Here is a 21,665-nt window from a genome sequence, read left to right as displayed (position 1 = left end):
CTCCAACACAGCTGGACATGCACATCAGGTGAGTCCCCTTGTACAGGGAAACACAACTTCCTCTTATTCTAGTCGATGTTGACGTGCACATGCCAAGCTGTCACATGCATACCTGACAGTTTTAAGTCTCACTGATGTAGGTCCGAGGAAAGGGTTTCTCCGTTCCTCTTAAACTTGTTGATGGCTTCGTGCCTGGAGGCTTGGCTTCCTGGGAAAGTTTTTGGGAAAGACACTTTGCTCATAAGTGCACTTGTCTTTCTCCCTCAATGATGGAGGTATTAGGAACGGAGGGGAGGAACGCTGGGGTTAATTGTGCGGACCGCCTCGGCTCGCTCTCAAACATTATCTCTTACTTAATTAGTGGATTTTACAAGATTAGTGCGCTTTGCATTGACGCCGTGTTCTGTGGAAGGTAGTGAATGGTAGCGGCGAGACGGCCGTCTTCTGTTATCTGATGTCTTTGGATTTAACAGCTTCTTCTAAACGACTGGATTTATATTAGAAATGAAAAGCACGGGTAAATATGAACCTTTCCTTCATCAGTCAGCTTGGGTTTAGCGTGGGATTGTTAAAGAATCTAAATAGTTATTGTAATGATGTGCATTAAGTTCTGCTGTTTTTTAAATTAACTTTTTGTTAAGAAAAAAAGTAAAAAATATAATTCTTTGTTAAATGGATAATTAATATTGTAAAAAGAAAAGTTATAACAATCATTTTAATAATAGTAATAAAAATAATAATAATAATTTGTTAGCTCACAAAACTATTCTTATTTGTCACACATCTTCGATTCTTTTGATATTGGCAACACTTTAGATTTCTATCAAGTTTTCAAGTTATCAAGTTAATATCAACCTTTATTCAAGTTTATTTTTAAATTTTTTATATATTCATGTTACATATTGCATGTGAATATAATGAATTATTACAGTAATAATACAGTTTATTTTTAAGCAGCTCCACAAAATATTTCACTATTACCATGTACTTACAATGTTATTACAATGTAACAAACTATATTGTAACGTGTAACTACAGTTATTAAGTGTATTTTCCAGCTAGATTGCTTAGTAAACAGAAAATTCATACTCTTTATTTGTCATATAGCTATCCTGGACAGTTGGAATTGTAGGACAGGAATTATTTTGACACTTTCACACTTACTATGGGAGCAGCTGCAGAGGAAAAACACAAAAAGTGAGTCAACTTGCTTGGGACTCTGTGGTTTTAGATTTAGCAGGAAGTTTGCTTGCTGTTTTGTTTTCATCATTTTGCTTTGATTGAGTGTTTTGGTTAGTAGCTTCATATTAGTCTGGAAATCTACCTGTTGCTCTTTAATGCACTTGTCTGAACACTGTAAAAAGTAAAAATGAGTAGATGTTAAAACTTTAGCTTTTCTACCTGACATACCAGTTTAAAATGACCGTGACTGTGTAGAGTAATGCAAAGTTATTCAGTCATATTAAATTGTATTTTTCACTTGAATAAAAATGGTTTATTTAGATGTTACTACAGTACACTATAACCCTTTTTTTTTTTTTTACAGTTATTATTGCATATACTGGATAAATTGTCTTTTTTGTTGTTGTTTAGATTCTGGTTGGGCAGTGATTGATGAACCATGTTATTAATTGTTACTATAATTTAACATAGTGTAAGTGTATAAATCACAGACCCAAAAATGGCCATTTTATTCAGAGCAAGCTGGCCTGTTAGTAACGCATACACATCCAAAGACTATATCCGCATTTGGGGGCAAAAGAACGTGAATAGGGAATTGATAGAAGTTATGCAGGTATGTACAAAGGAGCTATAGGACCATAAAAGCCGTCACACACACACACACACACACTCAGAGTGGGACAGACAGGCCTGGTGACAGACAGTGTCAGCGAGGTGTCAGTGAGAAGCTGTTGGTGTCACACTTGGCTGACCTGATCTGTGGTCAGGCTGTCCACTGCAGCCCGTTGTGACTCCTTACATAACCACTTCCTGCCACTCACACCCAGTTCTGCTGGGACACGCGTGGATATTTATATACTCAACATACAAACACATCGATATGCCCTTATAAACACACACACACACACACACACACACACACACAAACAAACAAACAAGAGACCCTGTTGATATACAGACCCCTCAGTCTTCTGAAGTCATGGAGATGTGATCTTACTAACTGCTTTTGATCTACTGCAGCCTGAAAATGATCACTCATAATCCATAACCTGTACATAAGCATCACACAAGTAAGAGAGAGTGCCTTACGACAGTAAGATATTGTCAATATATTTTTGAAACCAAGGGTGAATCTCATGAAAATGTTTAGGTTGCATTTCACCTCAAAATAAATTCATAATAATAATAAAAAATAAATTATCAACATCAATTTTTTTTAAATATAATGACAATAAAATGAATATTTTTAAACATTTTTTGCATTGAGTATTTTCTTTACAAATAAGCTTATTTTCCCACAAATTCAAAAAAAAAAAAGTAACAAGTTTTGGGGAAAATTTGATTAATTGGCATTAAAATAATGTATTAGTTCAATGTAAGCTTCAGTTTCTTAATGCAAAAGATCTTAGTTCTTAGATTCTTAGTTTTTCTTTTGATTTTAAGGGTTTGAAAGGTTTCATGTGAATCACACATATATTTTGCAGTTGTCCGTGTGGGGAAAAAACGACAAACATACACTCTGTATATATCTATAATAGTGCAAAATCCTCTTATTCTCACTGATGTGCAAATGTTACACAGCTTTTCACAGGTGTTTTCAATGATAAAGGGATGTTTAAATACACTAATTTGGCTGGATATACATATATACTGTATGTAGGCTGTAGGCACAGACCCTATGTGTGTTTCAGGGCCCGTTCCCTGCTTAAGGAGCCGAACACTGTGTGTGTGTTTCAGATTGAGCAATATTCAGTTAGCTAATGCAATTCTTTAATATTTTGAAATACATATTTTTTTCTTCATAGTTCATCCATTTTTAAAAGTTGTAGAACTGTGCACATCCAACCTGAGTAAATCTGAGTAAACATGAATCTGGATCATTCAGTTCAGAAGAACTGAACAAGACATCATTATATTGAAATCTCTGATTTATGTTGGCAAATCTGAATTTGAGACATTATTACAGAACTCTGGAAGAGACACGTAAAAATTGCTGTCGAGTATTTTATTTTGTGTAGAAAAGTCTAAGCAGAATCCCTCCATTTAATGTCACTGCTGTCCTAGAAAAAATAAATAAATAAAAAGAAAAATAAACCGAGATATTAAAGAGATCTCGTTGTGATTTTTTCCCCCCATAGGGACAAGAACAAAATATAGAGAGAAAAGGATGCTGTTAACTTTCTTTGTGAAAACCTAATTTTATCACTGGTGAATGATTGCTTATGTCCTTAGAGCTTCAAGGGTTGAGGAAATCTGAAAATTACTGGTATATTATACTCTCTCGATCTTTCAATCCCTTAGTCACTATTTTGTTATTTAAAATTTTATTTAAAAAGAAACACACACCATTTATCTTCCTGTGAGAGGCATATGTGAGATCTCAGGGGCCAGTCGAGCATCCCTTCTGCTTTCCGCTTCAACAATTCGGGTCGAGGCGGGTAGGGTCAGTTTGATCTAATCAAATGAGGTATTGATTCCATTTGATAATTAATGGGCCAGGTGAAGATGAAGACGCAGCCTCCAGCTCTAAGGATTTGAGAGGAACCTTGGACTGGGAGTGATGGGAAACCGCCAAGGTCAGCGGCAAACCATGAGAGCCATGTCCAGCCAGAGCGCAGTGCAAGATAGTTCCAGTTAAATGAGATAGGGAGAGAGAAATGCTGTTGACCAGAGCTAATTTATCAGCGTTCGAAGAAAACGAGACAACATCTGACTTCCTAATGCTGGACTTCAAATGCAGAGAGATGTGAAGAGAAATTAGTATTCTGCTGAAACAGCTCCATATATTGATGAAAAACTACATGCAGTATATATATCAGAATCAGAATCAGAATCAGAATGAGCTTTATGTGTGTGTTGCTGAACTATTTGCACTTCAAAGATATTGTATTAATAATTTCAAAGGCAAATATAATTGAATGTTACAAGATATAACAATTTCTGCAGTTATTTATATTAAATCTTACCTTGAAATGCTTTTTTTAAGTGCATCAAAGACTGAGAGGAGGTAAATTATTGACATTTTCTTTTATACATGGCTCAATGTTAATCTTTTAAAGATGACTTTTGTTCTCTCGGATGAACATAGTGACATATGGCTAACGACTACTTTGTCTTTGCGACTTTTGCAATACTTGCAGAAATAACAACTGTGAACTTGCTGGTGAAGATTGCTGACACTAATTAAGCCAAAGTGTGCCGAAAAAGAAACAATTTTTAGAAGAGAACAAATTGGACTTTCAGAATTACATTGAAAATCAATGCGTTGAACTTTAAAGAAGTGATATTTGCTGTTCAAGTCACATGCCACAGTTAACATTAACAGTAAATTAATACAGAATGTATCGATTCATTTCTGAAGAAAGTTTTTTCAAAGGACAAGAAGATGGCATATTAAAAACAGCACTATAAAATATAATATAACATAGTTCTGTTTCTGGATGTTGAAATGCATAGTAACAGCTATGATGTGAAATGCCTGTTCATCAGTTACTGTGTCTATCCGAATTTTTTTTGACCAAGAATGGCATTTGAAGGTGTTGGTCCACAAAATGAAAAAAGAACATTAGAAACTAAATTAACAGTCAATAACATTCATTTTACATTCTAACTTCAAAATGAATTACTAAAGTACAAATAGCTGAAATATACTACACTGTAAAAACAAAGTTTATTAGAGTAAAATAAAATATAATTTCAGCCTTTCTATCTAAAAAATTCCACTTGTTAGGGTTTTTTACTGGCAATTGTTTAAATTATTGTAAGTTCTACACAATTTTTTTTTTATTATAGTTGAAAACGGATTCTGTCTTTACATTTATATTGTTACAAACCGTATCGCTTTCTTCTGCAAAACACAAAAGGAGAAATTTCAAAGATTTCATTTGTTTTCCAAGCATTTACAATGAACAGGAACTTTAGATTTCCAACTTCAAATATAATGTAAAAAATCTTCTGAAGCCATTTGATGAGTAAAAGATGAGTAAATGATGAGCAAACTGTCCTTTTTGGTTGAACTGGTACTTAAATTTTGTCCAAAGCTGAAGGAGAAATTTCAGCGTCAGTTGTCAATCCCCCAGTGTCAGATTAAACTCTAGAAAGTTATGGCTAGAAAGCTGTGATGTGACTGACCCGCCACAGCTGTTTGCTGTTTAGATTTATTAAGAAAAAAGGGAAAAGGAGGCAGGCGCCAGGAAAGTGGGCGAGAAAGTGCCCAATGGCCACATACAGGAATTGTTTTCTTCTTCTGTCAAAGGCATTCAAAGGTCAAAGTCACCAGAGTCACCCTGCATTACAAAAATGCATAATCCAGAATGTTCCAGAGGTCCTTCACGCATCCTCATACCACTGCATGTGACATTTAAAAACGGAATGGCAGTGTTATATCTGGCCTGGAAATGTGGGACCAATAAATGTTGTGCGAGAGAGAAAAGAGAGGGAGTTTGTGTGTGCGTGAAAGAGAGTTGGTAATAGACGTGGTGTATTGTCTCCATGCAGATTGGTTTAAATGTGTTCATTTTCCCCATTTGGCAGCTCCATAGGGAGGGGCGGAGCGCACTAACGAACCTCTGACAGCTGGAGGCCCTAATTAACGATCCCCTCTGAAAACAAACAGCCACAGGCTCGCCAAACACACGCCCAGGCTTGGTTTGCTCCCGTACCCCGGCCTGAGCCAAATAACACCGCATACACACCATACACAATTCATACATGCTGTGGTTAGGATTGACATCCTCGTTGCTATTGGAACAACATAAGTGTTAAAAAATGAATAATGTGTCAACTTTACTCATCTTTATGTCGTTCCTAGCCAGTGTTGCTATCATAAACTAAAACTTTTTATATATAAAAAAAGAAAAATTGGTAGTTGATATAAATATTTTAGATGAGTATATAAATATTAGATGAAAAACTCAAACTTACATTAAATTAGAAATGTTGCCCTGGCAAAAAATTGAAATAAATTGAAGTACTCAAATTACTTAAACTGAATTAAAAATACAACATTAATATAAATATTAAAACAAATGTAAACAAGAAATTGGAAAAACAGAACTACCAATATTAATAAAACTGAGATTAAAACTAAATATATATTTTAGTTTTAATCTCAGTTTCAAAATGTACTTTTATCGTTCCCCAAATGAGTTTAGCTCAGTACTGCATGGCAGAAGGTTTCTTATAATTACTAGGAAAAATACTATGGAACTTTACATCTTGAGAGTACCACTATACTAAAACTGGCATGCATATTATAGAACCGAAGGAAAAAGAAACTAGAAAATTGTCACTTTACACTGTTGCAGGAAGATGCTGGGAGGCACGAGGAAACGTTTAACAGTCTTTAATCAAGAAAACACAGGAGCTGAGCAAACACACGTAGAAACATGCAGACCTGACAAACACTAACTGAACAGAAAGGAACTTAAGTACACAGGATAATTAGGAACACAGGTGCAGGGGATTAATTAATGAAACTAAACAAGGACAGGAAGGACCAAATAAGGCAAAACAGGAACTGAAACACATGACTAAACAGGTCCAACATTTCGGCCCCCTCCCGGAAGGCACGTCCATGCGCTGTAAACAATAACAGAGGGAGGCATAGGAGCTTGGGAGGAGGCTCAGGAGGAGGACGGATATCCGGGAGGAGGACAATGGGCAGAGCAGACTCCGTGGCGATCCATGGCTCTGTCGCTCCATGCGGCAAAGTCTCTGTCGCGGCGGGCTCTGGCTCTCAGTCAGCAGCGGGCTCGGGTATGCGCGCCACGCAGCGGGGAGATGGTGGGCTGGACACTGGGTCAAGAGTAGCACTGGCGAGTGTCCACTCCACAAAGGCAGTGAAGTCCTCTCTAGGACCATCTTCGGACGAACCTGATCTGCAAGCGATGTTGAAACTGGCGTCGTAGAATGCACAGAGCGCATTGTCCGGGTAGCTGGTGGTGTTAGCTAGGAGCAGGAACAGTGTAGTATGGTCATTAAGAGCCTTGTCCCCCTGCTCCAGCAGGAGGAGGAGGAATTCGGGGCGAAGAAGGGCATCCATACAGGGAACACAATGGAAACAAAACACTGAGAAAAAATGAGAAACAAAAACGGAGCGTAGACACGGAGGTAACTGTGTCGGTCAGGTCTTCTGACACATTACGCTGTTGCACGAAGACGTTGGAGCCACGAGGAAACATTTAACAGTCTTTAATCAAGAAAACACAGGCGATAATCCACAATAGGAGCTGAGCAAACACGTAGAAACAAGTAGACCCGACAAACACTAACTGAACAGACAGGAACTTAAGTGCACAGGATAAATAGGAACACAGGTGCAGGGGATTAATTAATGAAACTAAACAAGGACAGGAAGGACCAAATAAGGCAAAACAAGAACTGAAACACATGACTAAACAGGTCCAATCATGACAAAAGTACAATGCTTTAAACCTTACTTGTACTTTTCATAAAAAAAAACACCCAAAAAAAACTTGATTTTTCTTACTATTCTTACAAGTTTTAAAACATTTCTTTTAGAAAATGTTCAACCTTTGCCGAGAAGGTCACCATAATGGCTGACCGACATCTTTTGTCCATGACATTCTTGAGATCTTCAGATCTTGTACACAGTAAAAAAAAAATTTTTGAATTTTGAACAAAGGTTATTGGAGTATGTTTACGAAAATAGTATTTTTGCATTTCAGAATCAGAATCAGAATCAGAATGAGCTTTGTTGGCCAGGTATGTTTACACATACGAGGAATTTGTTATAGTGACAGAAGCTCCACAGTGCAACAGAAGACAGCAACAGGACAGGACACAGATAATAATATACAAATACACAAATAGGCAATGTACAAAATAGCAAAAACACAATATATAATATAGACAATTATGTGTGTACAGGTCTGATATGTGCAAATTTGAAATAAGTATGTGTGGTGAATAAATAATATATAGGCCTAATAGAGTTGTGTGTTCCACGTTTAGTGTCAAGTGTTCATGAGATGGATGGCCTGAGGGAAGAAACTGTTTCAATGTCTGGTCTTTCTGGTTCTCAGAGCTCTGTAGCGTTGATCAGACCAGTCTTCTGAGGTCAGATTTGGTAGCTGAGCTGAACCAGACAGTTATTGAAGTGCAGAGGACGGATTCAATGATGGCGGAGTAGAACTGTTTCAGCAAGTCCTGTGGCAGGTTGAAGTTCCTCAGTTGGCGAAGGAAGTACAACCTCTGCTGGGCCTTTTTCACAATGGACTCAATGTGTCCCACTTCAGGTCCTGAGTAATTGTGGTACCCAGGAACCTGAATGACTCCACTGTAGTCACAGTGCTGTTCATGATGGTGAGTGGGGGGAGAGCAGGGGGGTTTCTCCTGAAGTCCTTGATCATCTCCACAGTTTTGAGCGTGTTAAGCTCCAGGTTGTTAAGACTGCTCCAGACAGCCAGCTCCTTAACCTCCTGTCTGTAAGCAGACTCGTCACCGTCCTGGATGAGGCCAATCAGTGTGGCGTCTTCTGCAAACTTAAGGAGCTTGACAGAGGGGTCTTTAGATGTGCAGTGGTTGGTGTACAGGGAGAATAGCAGTGGGGAGAGAACAGAGCCCTGAGGAGCTCCAGTGCTGATCGTACGGGTGTTGGATGAGAATTTTCCCAGCCTCACTAACTGCTGCCTGTCTGTCAGGAAGCTGGTGATCCACTGACAGACGGAGGTGGGGACGGAGAGCTGTGTCAGTTTATTCTGAAGGGTGTCTGGGATGATGGTGTTAAAAGCGGAGCTGAAGTCTATGAACAGGATCCTCATATAAGTCCCTGGTCTGTCCAGATGCTGCAGGATGAAGTGCAGTCCCATGTTGACTGCATCATCCACAGACCTGTTTGCTCTGTAGGCAAACTGCAGGGGGTCCAGTAAGGGTCCAGTGGAGGCCTTCAGATAAGCCAAAACCAGTCTTTCAAATGATTTCATGGCCACAGACGTTAGAGCCATAGGTCTGTAGTCATTAAGTCTAGTAATTTTGGGTTTCTTTGGGTTCCTTTCTTTCTACCTCAACAATTTACATTTAATTCAATGTGTTTCTTTGTAATTATTTGTAAAACATTTACTGGTAGTTTCTGAGTGAAAATTCTTTCAAAATGGTTGTTTCAAAATTATTTCAAGAATCATTCCAAATAGTTTTCAGTGTAGAGCAGACATATTGAAGATCAATCTGAGAACCTTTGTGGAGAAACTCACCAAGATGGCTGACAAACATCTTCTGTTGAGCGGGAAAATTTTAAGTCAACTTAAATACTAGTTGAGATAGTGAAAACTGCTGTGAACAAATTCAGAAACGGAATGATTTTTTTTACAGGGTATGCAAGTAGTACAAAAATAACTGTTCCAAACTTGAATGATTTTCTTTCTTCTGCTGAAAAAAACAACCTTTTATGTTCTACAGAAGAAAGTAAGTCATAAAGGTTTGAAAAGACATGCATTGCATAATTTTTTTTTTTCGGCTAATACAACCTAGGCTTATTTCGGCTAATACAACCTAGGCTTTTTCCGGTACCAAGATGGCGGCGCGAACACATCGCGAGGCTCAGCGTCTTACCAGATTTAGGAAAATAGTGTTAATTTACCTGGTTATTTCACTCGTGTTCGCGCGATTCAGCTATGCGAACTACAGCTATACAAAACAGTCACTTTTGGACATCAACAAACAGTGTTCCAACATAGTTTTAGATCATCCTTTCGACTTCAGCGAACTCCCGCCGGAGCTACTGAGATCACCGCGGACAAGCGGATCACTCGTACCGGCCGGAAGTGCTCGGCGTCGGCGTCGAGACCGTAAACAAAGACGGGGAAAGCGTGGAGGGCTGCGTGCTAAGCTAAGGCTAAACCCACATCGACCAGCTCTGCCCAGCATCTTCCTTGCCAATGTACGGTCTCTGATGAACAAGATGGACGAACTAAAGATCTGGACCCTCACACAGAAATGGCTTATGGACTGTAATGTTATGTTCTTCACTGAAACATGGCTCTGCAACGATGTCCCAAACAGCGTGGTGCATATGGATGGACGCTCTCTCTTCAGGGCTGACAGAGTAGCAGCAACCTCTGGTAAAAACAAGGGTGGTGGAGTATGCATTTATGTAAATAAATCATGGTGCAAAGACTCTGTCATTGTTGATACCTACTGCTCTGCTGAAGTGCAGGCCATTCTATCTACCACGTGAGTTTACTTGCATTGTTGCTGCTGCAGTTTATGTACCTCCGGACGCTAATGCTAATGTGGCTATGAAAGAAATTTGTGCTGCTATTAGCAAATTACAAACCCTGCACCCGGATGGAGCCTTTATCGTTGCTGGGGACTTCAATCACTGCACTTTTAGATCTGTTCTCCCTAAATTTCATCAAAATGTCTCCTGCACTACAAGGGGACATAAAACATTGGACCACGTTTATACTAATGTGAGTGATGCCTACAAAGTCACACCCCTCCCCCACCTGGGTCACTCTGATCACCTCTCTTTGTTCCTGCTCCCCAAGTATACCCCAGTCATCAAACGTGTGGAACCTACAATAAGGACTGCTAAAATCTGGCTGGAAGGTGCTGACTCCACTCTTCAACATCAATTCCAGCACACAGACTGGAGTGAGTTTGCTGTCCAGGCCACCACAAACTCTCAGATTAACATTGACATTTATACCAACTCTGTCATGGAGCACATCAACAGCTGTGTGAGCAGAGTGACCACACACAAAAAAATAAAAATTTTCCCCAATCAGAAGCCCTGGATGAACAGAGAGGTTCGCCTCCTGCTCAAAGCAAGAGATGCAGCCTTCAGGTCCGGAGACCAGGAGGCTTACAGCTCAGCCAGAGCCAACCTGAGGAAGGGTATCTGCCAGGCCAAACTCACACACAAACAGAAGATTGAAGAACACTTCAATTCTTCAGACCCCCGGCGTATGTGGCAAGGCATACAATCTATCACAGATTACAAACCACCTAACTCTGTGCCCCCCTCCAGCTCTGCCTCCCTCCCAGACGAGCTCAATCACTTTTATGCTCGTTTTGATCAAAATAACAAGGAGATCTCACTCAAAGCTGAGCATCAACCCAGTGAACTGCCTCTCACACTCTCCACATCAGATGTCTACTCCACTCTGCGTAAGATGAATGCACGGAAGGCAGCTGGCCCTGACGGAATACCTGGTCGTGTGCTTAAAGCCTGTGCGGAACAGCTAGCTGGGGTCTTCACGGACATTTTCAATCTGTCCCTGGCCCAAACAACTGTCCCCACTATCTTCAAAACCTCCACCATCGTACCAGTACCGAAACATTCCACTGCCTCGGTCCCTAACGACTTCCGTCCTGTTGCACTCACCCCCATCATTGCCAAGTGTTTTGAGAAACTGGTTGCATCCCACTTAAAATCCTGTCTCCCTGCTACACTAGACCCATTCCAATTTGCCTATCGCCACAATAGGTCAACAGAAGACGCCATCTCAACAGCACTTCACTCTGCCCTCACCCACCTGGACAGTCAAAACACACATGTGAGAATGCTGTTCATAGACTTCAGTTCTGCATTTAATACAGTAATCCCCTCCAAGCTGATCTCCAAGCTCAGCCAGCTTGGAATCAGCACACCCATCTGCAATTGGATTCTAGATTTTCTGACTAACAGACCTCAGTCCGTTAAGTTAGATAACCTCTCCTCCTCCATCATCACCCTGAACACCGGCGTGCCACAGGGCTGCGTACTGAGCCCTCTCCTGTACTCCCTCTTCACCCATGACTGTGTTCCTGTTTATGGCTCCAACACCATAATTAAATTTGCAGATGACACCACGGTGGTAGGTCTGATCAAGGATGACGATGAATCAGCCTACAGGGATGAGGTGCAGCACCTGGCTGTGTGGTGTGCCACCAACAATCTACAGCTAAACACCCAGAAGACAAAGGAGATCATTGTGGACTTCAGGCGGACTAGGAGTCATGCACACACACCCATCTACATCAACGGAGCTGTAGTGGAGCGTGTGTCGAGTTTCAAGTTCCTTGGCATCCACATCTCTGATGACCTCACCTGGTCCCATAACACCTCCACTCTGGTCAAAAAGGCACAGCAGCGCCTTTACTTCTTAAGGAGCCTTAAGAAAGTTCACCTGAATCCCAGGATCCTTGTGGAATTCTACCGCTGTACCATTGAGAGAATACTCACGAACTGCATCTCAGTATGGTACAGCAATTGCTCCGCATCTGACCGCAAAGCACTCCAGCGGGTGGTGAAAACTGCTCAACGGATCACCGGCATCCAGTTAACTTCCATTGAGAACATTTATTATAAGCGCTGTCTGGGCAGGGCAAGAAACATCATCAAGGATGCCTCTCACCCTAACCATGGACTTTTCACCCTCCTTCCATCCGGCAGGCGTTACAGGTGCCTACGCTCTCGCACTAGTAGGCTCAGGAAGAGCTTCTTCCCCGAGGCTGTGACACTTCTGAACGCCACACCACTAATCTAACTCCTGCACCTGCTTATTATTACTGCACTGGTCACAGTACTTTACACACATGCATTTGCACTACTCATATTTTGCACAGACTGCACATTGTCAAAGTTATTACACTATAAACTGTATAAAGTTGTTACTATACAAAGCACAGTAAACTATTTCTATAAAATATTGCACTACTGCTATTTTGCATAGAATACATTGTTCTATCAATATTTTGCACACTCATCCAGCTGTATTTATTTATTACCACTGTTCTCACGTTTCTGCTGTTCATAATGTATATAATCCTACATTGCTCTGTTCATAATGTACATACAATCCCTACATTGCATTCCTATTTATATTCTGTATATACTCTGCTCAATACTGTATATAGCAATTTCACTGTACATTCTGTAAATCATATCTTCATTTATTCTGCACTTATATGTATATAAAACACTATATTCTTGCACTTCTGGTTAGATGCTAACTGCATTTCATTAGCTCTGTACTTGTACTCTGCATAAATGACAATAAAGTTGAATCTAATCTAATCTAATCTAATTAAGAGCATATAGGCTGCACTGTTTGAGCTATAAGAAACAGTTTTTAGACCAACTTTCAAGGCACAATGGTAATGTGTCTATGATAGATCTACAAATTCCTGTGAGTTTTAGACATAATTAACCAAGCAAATGATTGATGCCTAAAAAGTTAGAAAACATGTAACATGGAAATTAATTAATTAATGTCTTTTAACAAGACCAGCAAAAGATGTTTATCCAGGAACATGTCCTACTTAGCTACATCACAATCAACTTCATTGTACGAATGATGCAGTGTATTGATTGACCAAGTACTTTCACAAATAAATGAAGCAGCTCTAGAGCTGCCAAATGTTAATTTCCTGTAAAATGTCCAGTCCTTCAGCGAAGGACCTCTTGGGCTCAGTCCGGTAGATGTGGTGTTCTTTACTTTATAGTTGACTTTCACAGCAGACCGTGACCTTCTACGACGCCATTGTTTGTTTGCAAAGGGCATGAATGCTTGCACATCTTGCATCAAGGTTACAGAGTTAATTGAACAATTACGCTGGACAGGACCACCATTATGTCTGCAGAGATAGTGAGGATGCCGAGCGAGATCCTGCACGCGATTAGATTAGGCATGATAGGCTAAAGAGCAGGAATCAGTATATGTGTGTGTGTGTGTGGTACAGTTGCTAATGCTAATTGCACTCATTCACATATAGACGTGTTTTGTTTGTCCATGTGTTCTTCTGATCTTTTATATGTGCTGAATTTTGTGAGTGTTGTTTCATATACAATTTATCACCAATTTGGAGTTCTCGTGCTTCATCTAGGCTTCAACTTTGTCTCAAATGTAAATGAGAGCTGTAAATGAATGTAGAATGTAAAGTTCAGATAATTTTGCTCAGGTCAGTTTTAATATTTTGTAAATGAAATCTTATTGGAGTGTTTTACAAGAAAATATGTTAGTCTTTCTACTTCTACTTCTACTACTGACTAAAAATCTTATATATTTTAGTATGTTTCTTTGTAATTATTTGTGAAATTTACTGAGTGATAATTGTTTATCTGTGTGATAATAGTTTCCAGATTGTTTCAAAAATTGTTCCAGATTGTTTTCAGTGTAGAGGAGACATATCGATTAGGTCTATTTCTAGAGGAACAATCTGAGAAGCATGAAACTTCTTCATTTTTCTCTCTGTTGAATCCTATTGCTGAGAAACAATTTAGATAGTAAAGATATCTCATAAACTGCAAAAAAAAAAAAAAAAAAAAAAAATATTATTGGAGTATGATTTATAAGAAAATACTATTTGACTTGTTTTACTTCATAATTACACATTTAAAATTGATCCTACACCTATATTTTTCATTGTATTAAATTTCTCTTCTGTGCACCAGAACAGGGTCAAATTGTTGTATTACGCTAACAAGCAGATAAAAGCACATCTCATACAGTCTCTGCAGCTCATGCTAAGCTGTTGTGAGCCATGATGATGTTATAGTGCTTGTCTTGGGCTCACCTGAAATTAACAGGTTCATGTTGTGTCAGAGGTGGCATCGACCCATATGATGAATCTGCTGATGTTGTGCTTGTGTGTGTGTGTGTGTGTGTGTGTACTGTGCCAGGTCAGGTCAAAGGGGTAGTGTAGAGCTCTGGCATGTAGCCAGTATGACTGTGTTGTGATTTACCCAGAGCTGGCTAGTGGGCATCTCATGCCTGTGGGTATGGCATCATGCTGGAGGGCACGCTGGCCCTTTAAATGTCATAGAGATAGAGCCAGGAGGAGCACTGCAGCCAAACAGCCCTGGAAACTCATGGAATTGGAGTCCGTTTGTGTTTGTGTGTGTGTGTGTGTGTGTGTGTGTGTGTGTGTGTGTTATTTGGGATTTGCTTTACATCCACAAGCCCAGTTGGATTTAAAGAGAGAAAGCAGTTATTAACAAACTTACCTGGATGCATACTGCACATCAATGTTAAGTGTTATACAAATCTCAACTGCTTGATTGTTATATCATCAAAAAATTTTAACTATATTATCACCCAGCGATCTAAGTTGAATATATAGTACTTAGAACTTTATTTACACACATACAGTACACTCACGTAAAACAATATATTGTATAGCAAATCTCAGCTGCATGATTGTTTATATTGTTGCAAAATGTAAGCAGCTTTATGTTTGATGTTGCACAGCTTTAAATATAAAGTTGCATATATTATATCCTCACTCACACAAAATATTTTGCAGATCTTAACTGCCTGATTGTTTCTTCACAACATGTTATATTATCGCCCAGCTCTTTATGTAAAGTTGGATATATGAGTACTCTATGTCCAACTTTATTAAAATACATACAATATATAGGGTGATATATTCTATATAGCAAATATTAATTGCATGTATCATCGCAAAATGTTAACTATAAAACACTCAGAACAGACTATTTTGTTAAGCGACAGTGAATAGCAGAGGAAGAATCTGGCACTGACTCTCTTGTCTGTGTACTCTTGTATTTAGTATTATTTGATAAACACCATCGTGATATAAAAATGTAAAAGTTTTTTTTGAAAACATGTAAATATTGTTTTACTTCCTTTATGCTTCATGACAAGTGGGGTCGGAAACAGAAATTAGGCTGAGTCATAATGAGTGTGTCATTGAATTGTTCTTTAAACCAGTGCATTCAGAATCACTGAATGTCAAGAACGAACAAGTTGACTTCGAAACAGTGACAGATTCAGAAAGCAAAGTAAGTTTTATTTCTGAGTGAATTAGTGAGTCATTAAATAATTCAATCAACCGATTTGTTCCAAAACACTGACAAGTTTGACTGTATTTATGAGTCATTGAATCGTTCTACAGATTCATTCACAACTGAACTGAAGTAACGGACAATACTGTGTTTAAGATGTAAGTGACTTGTGCTTGTGATATATTGTGCAAATATATCAAAGTACAGTAGGCTAGTACTATACATATATTAGGATAATAGTAAACAGTGTTTCTTTCAGAACTTAGTAAATGTAATTTGTGAGGTTTATGGAAAATAAAATCAGTGAATTATTAGTGGTTATATGAATTTATCAGTGTTGTGTGTTAAGGCAGGTAATAGGCATACTATTATTCAGTTTTGTAGTACTCAAGACGAAACTACTGGACTCTTCAGGACTGTTCGCCAAGACTATATTTTCATACTGAGCATTTGGACTCGACATGTTTTGTGGTCTGTGCCGACTCGCGCAACTGATCTGCCACCCAGATTACCCAAGCAACTGCATATGAATATGCTAAAAACCACAAAGTTTTACATCTGAAAATGTAAAAATCTAGTTCACATCACAGTAGTTTATTTCAATACTTATTGGTCTCCTCTTCCTGTTCTGTTGTCTTTCAGCTCTTCTGTTGGGGGTCTCGGACTGACATAACCTCGGCCAATCACAGCCTGAGTTAGAGGTGGCGGCCCATAGGGGGCGTGATGGCGGCCATGCCGTTCGTCAGCGAGGGGAAGTGTGTGAGTGTGGAGTGGGACTTTCTACAGGGGCTCCTCGCCAAACCACCCACCTTACCCTGGTGAGGAAAAACACACCTTCGCACAAACAAACACATTAAATACATTTCATTTTCTTTCCCAAATTCACTTTTGTTCTGTTTTAATTTTTTTTTATTCAGTTTTTTTTTCTTATTTAATTTTTTGTTTATTATTTTTTCATGGTTAAATAAAATTTTAGTAATCAAAACATATCTAATTAATTGAAAACATGAGACAATTTAACAACAATTTATTGAAAGTTAGAATTAGAATTTTTAAAAATTAGAATTTTTCTGGCTTCCTTAATGGTTTAATTAAATTCATAAAACTACAAAACAAAGGTTTAATGTTAAAATTTAAACAGAAGAAAACTGTTTCAAATTCCTTAAAAATAAAGTGTTAATAATTTAATTATCATTATTATTATCATTACTACTTTAAGAAGTACATTCTATATTTCTGTCACAATTTCTTCCATGTTAAACCAAACTTTTATTTTGATAAGTTGTTATAAAGACCATTGAGTTTCTGTGTTTGTATATATATGAGATGATGATGATAGTTTTCTCAAATGAAATGGAGAGGTGCTGGTGAAGGGACTGTCAGAGCAGCTCTTGAGATGAAGTTCATGTGTTCATGTCAGATGGCAAATGCTGAAAACACCACTAGTATCACACATGCCTTTGTAGTAGATGAAAATCCAGAATTCATTCAAGCAGAGACACGCAGAACTAGCAGACTTCATATTTAAATAGCAGTCTTTTTGCTCTATAAATTTTCACAGACACTAGTCCATATCGTGATTTGATTAAGGCTACGTCCACACGAAGACGGGTTTCTCCGTATCCGATCTTTTTTTTTTGCCTCAAATTCCGTAAACACGGAGTCGTCTCAGGAAATATCTGCGTCCACACGGAATCACTGAAACCAACTGAAAACGATGTAGTACACATGCCAGACCAATATGTGGTGCTGTACTTCTGCCACAGAGATACACAAAAAAACAGAGAAGAAGACTTGGACCATGTGCGTAAACCTTGCGCGCTGAATATAAACTAACACACAAAGCAGAAGATTTTGCTTTAATAAAACTAATGAGCTCAGTAGGTTCTGCAGCACGAACACAGGCACGTAGTCTGACATTGTTGTTGTTGTTGTCGCTGTTATGTGACGTAGCGGTGTCTGATTAGGGGCGAGACGTGGTCTGATGACGTCATCGTTTCAGAAAATATACGGATTCGCCGTCCACACGAAATCATGAAAACGGCATTTTCAAATTTATCCACCCTGGGACCCGGTTTCAAAAATGATCGGTTTCACTCTTCGAAAACGCCGGTTTCGTGTGGACGAAACGCCTATCCGGTAAAAAATGTATGCGTATACAGAGAAACCCGTCTTCGTGTGGACGGGGCCTAAGTGAACAGCGCTACGTCTGATTTTTCTTCTTTTCCAAATTTCATGACATGCGTGTTTTCCATAATGGGGCCACACGCACGCACACACACACACACACACACACACACACACACACACACACACATACACACACACACACACACACACACACACACACACACACACACACTACACATGCCTTGATGCATCAAATGAAGAATCTTCCCAAACACACAGCTAACAATTCCATTTCTCTTTCGAGCTTTCACTCCTGACACAGCTCAGTGTAAGCCCTTGGTTTGGATCCATTAGCAGGAGATTAACTAAGTTTTAGTAGAATTATTAATGTCTGCTCAGCTGTGGAGGATATAAAACTAAACAGAATCAATGGCTTTGTATTGATTGAACCCTCCAGGGTCGTCTTAGTACAACGATGAGATGTTCTTGGAGACTTTTTTACTTGAACAATGCTGTTTACACATGGAGAAATCTCACAGGACCAAAACACTGATCTACCAAGACACATACAATACAGTGATATAGACCAGGGACATATAGACCAAACTTTTTTGTCAACCGAACATTTAGGCGTTATATGAAGTACCCTTGAGACTTCAGTGTTATATTTCAATAATTCTAGGACACATTCTCATGTTCACGGTCAGTTACTGGTCACATGACATGGAAGTATATATATATATATATTATATTACACTAAAAGTTACAATACTTATATTTGTCTTAAATTCATTTTAAAACTTTCAAACTGAAATTTTAATATTAATAATAAGTCCTTAACCTATTAATGTGTCAGAATACTGGTGAGATGCATTATAATGTGAATGTAAAGCAAATCTGCATTCCCAAACACTTTTGGACATTAGAAACCGCTACACTAACCTGTTCCAGGACACATTATCCATGAATCCATCGTGGCCACTGGAGATTCTTCGGAACGCGGAGATGAACAATAACCCCCCGAGGCGACAGATCAAGAAACACCACGGGAAACACTCTGGGATTCGAGACAGACTCAGGAAAAGGGCTCATAATCCTCCTCTTCCGAGCATTCTGCTCACAAATGTCCAATCCTTGGAGAATAAGATGGACGATCTTAGAGCAAGGATAAGTTTCCAACGGGACATAAGGGACTGCAACATCCTTTCTTTGTCTGAAACATGGCTTACGCCCTCGGTCCCGGACACTGCTGTATTGCCGAGTGATAACTTTTCTGTTTTTCGGATGGACAGAACAGCAGAGGCCGGTAAATCCAGGAGTGGAGGAGTGTGTTTCATGATCAACAAGAAATGGTGTGACCCCAGGAATATCTCCATTCTGTCGCGTTCCTGTTCGCCTCATCTGGAACATCTTTCCATTATTTGCCGCCCATTTTATCTGCCCCGGGAGAAACAATAACTATAAGGACCTTCTCCAATCAGAAACCGTGGGTGGACAGAACAATCCATGCTGCGTTTAAGGTGAGACACTACAGGTGAATAGGGTAAAATTTTTAACTAGCAGATATCACCATGAAACTTTCCCAGTTGATTACCTACATTAAGATGAGAAAAAAATGTATTACAAAGTTTCTGTAATTTTATGTTTAAATATGCAAATTATGCATTATCTAATTAAATATGCACTAATTTGCATATATTTTAAAAAACGAAATCTCAGAATTGGATAAAGCCAGGTTCAAAATTCTTTTTTCACTGTGTTCACATATTAGATGGGAAAAAAATTACAGAGGGATTTATGGATATCTACTTTTGTTATCCTGTAAATCAGAATATACTGTCAATAGCCTTAAAAAATGTATTTTCGCCATGTTTTTTGGAATAAAATGTTATATAAATCAGGCTAGGAATAATATATTTACAAATCCCTCTGTAATTGTCTTCATAATATAACTAGGTACAAGACTGGAAAGTTTGGTGTATATAGGTGCTACTGAAGTGGAGATTTCGGACTTGGAGTATGAGAGAAAAGTCATTTTGAGAAAACGGGCTTTAAAGATTTATATTGTAAAAATCCACACATTTTTATATGAAAACATTGCTAACAAGCAAAACAACTGGCCAAGTAAATGTTTATAACAATGTAGACCATGAACAATGACAACTGAATAAAACAACATTGCCAAATAAGACCTTCAACTAACCACAGAGAAGCACAAATACAGACACAAACTTATCATCAGAACTGCAACTCTAGTCATCTATGTCCATCGGAACACAAAGTTCACCCATGAGGGTTGAAAGCCTAGCTCTCCATGCCTGCACCATATGTAGGCCCCTCACCCCTCTCTTGCTGATGCCTTTTCAGCTTTTTAGCTGTGCTCAGAGTCTTAAAAGTTGAAATGGCCATACTTGCAGCTGCCTCAACTCTACTCTTACCTACAAACACTGTTTTTGGACAGCGGGCCCAAATGACGGAGTTGAGGCACTCATTCGCATTTTGAGTGCCACCATGCTGCATGCGCTGCAGCAGGCTGTCACTTGATATGCGGTGGTATACAGGTATCAGCTTCTGGCCCACCTCCCGAGACAAAAAGTTTCCTGCATGAGTTTCTCCATTTTCCTCCGCTCTCCTATACCAACACCAGGACAGGTTACACCTGGTGTGCAAGGGGACTTCGTCACAGGACATGCTATGGAGGAGACCAGCCCAGATCTCATTTTTCATTTTCTCTATGGAACCCTGGTTATTTAAAATTGCCCCCCTGCAATAATTTTGTAATGTTTTACATTTTTTGGCCGTTAATTTTCCCAGACCCTTCCCCCCCAATTTGCGTTCAACACTTAATTTTCGTAGTGCTGTGCCCATACGCTTATGGGCATGGTTGATGCATTCTAATTTTACTACCTCATGCCCAGGGTATGGGTTGAGGGATACCACCTCCCTGAATGCAGCACTGTCCCCATCTGACAGCGGAATGTATCTCAGCTGGTGGCGACTCACAGACCTGGCCCACATCCTCTTCGCTACCTCCTGCTCCATAGCCTTGCTTGAGCCCCTAAAATTTTGTGCACAGTCATGCGTTTCTCTCCAGCTGTCAATTTCCTCATCTGTAATCTTTCCCTCATGCCTGGCAGCTTCTTAAAGGGCACAAGCATGGCAATAGGAGGATAGAACCTCAAAGTCGATCACCAGTCCCGTAAAAATATCGATGCACACCCCGATCCCATGGTGTGATGTGAACCCTCTTTTCTGCCAAGTGCCATCAAAAGACACACTGATATCTATCACCGCATCTGCATCCTCTCTCAGCAACTCTGCCACATCTGCATCAATATCTGCACAGGCCTGCCTGACCTGCTCCCTGGTCCTGTGAAGTGACTCAAGACCTCTCTCAATTTCTGCTGCTAAAATGAAATGTGTATAGTATCAATAACTGTTCATTTGTTTTGTTTTTATAGATACAGCACACAGAAATCTGTACTGTAAAAGTAAAACTGACCACCGCAACACAACATAATGAATGAGATGGCACTTTATTCTATTCTTATAAATCTTATAAATAAATAAATAATTTCATCCATAAAAAACAAATATT

General features: G+C 39.2%; 1 protein-coding gene across 1 annotated transcript in view; it reads left to right on the top strand.

The window, feature by feature from the left end:
* Positions 1 to 16,660: 16,660 nt before the first annotated feature.
* The window catches only part of LOC306854119 (neuronal PAS domain-containing protein 1-like), a gene marked incomplete at its 5' end in the record, with an annotated part of 45,893 nt that continues 40,888 nt past the window's right edge, over positions 16,661 to 21,665 (top strand). The window contains one exon of the mRNA XM_079391951.1: positions 16,661 to 16,755. Within this exon, the coding sequence (XP_079248077.1) occupies positions 16,661 to 16,755 (95 nt within the window). The remainder of the gene's footprint in view (positions 16,756 to 21,665) is intronic.

The sequence above is a fragment of the Barbus barbus genome (genome assembly GCF_936440315.1).
Source record: "Barbus barbus genome assembly, chromosome: 34".
Classification (NCBI taxonomy): Eukaryota; Metazoa; Chordata; class Actinopteri; order Cypriniformes; family Cyprinidae; genus Barbus; species Barbus barbus.
This window is presented reverse-complemented; position numbering and strand designations above follow the sequence as displayed.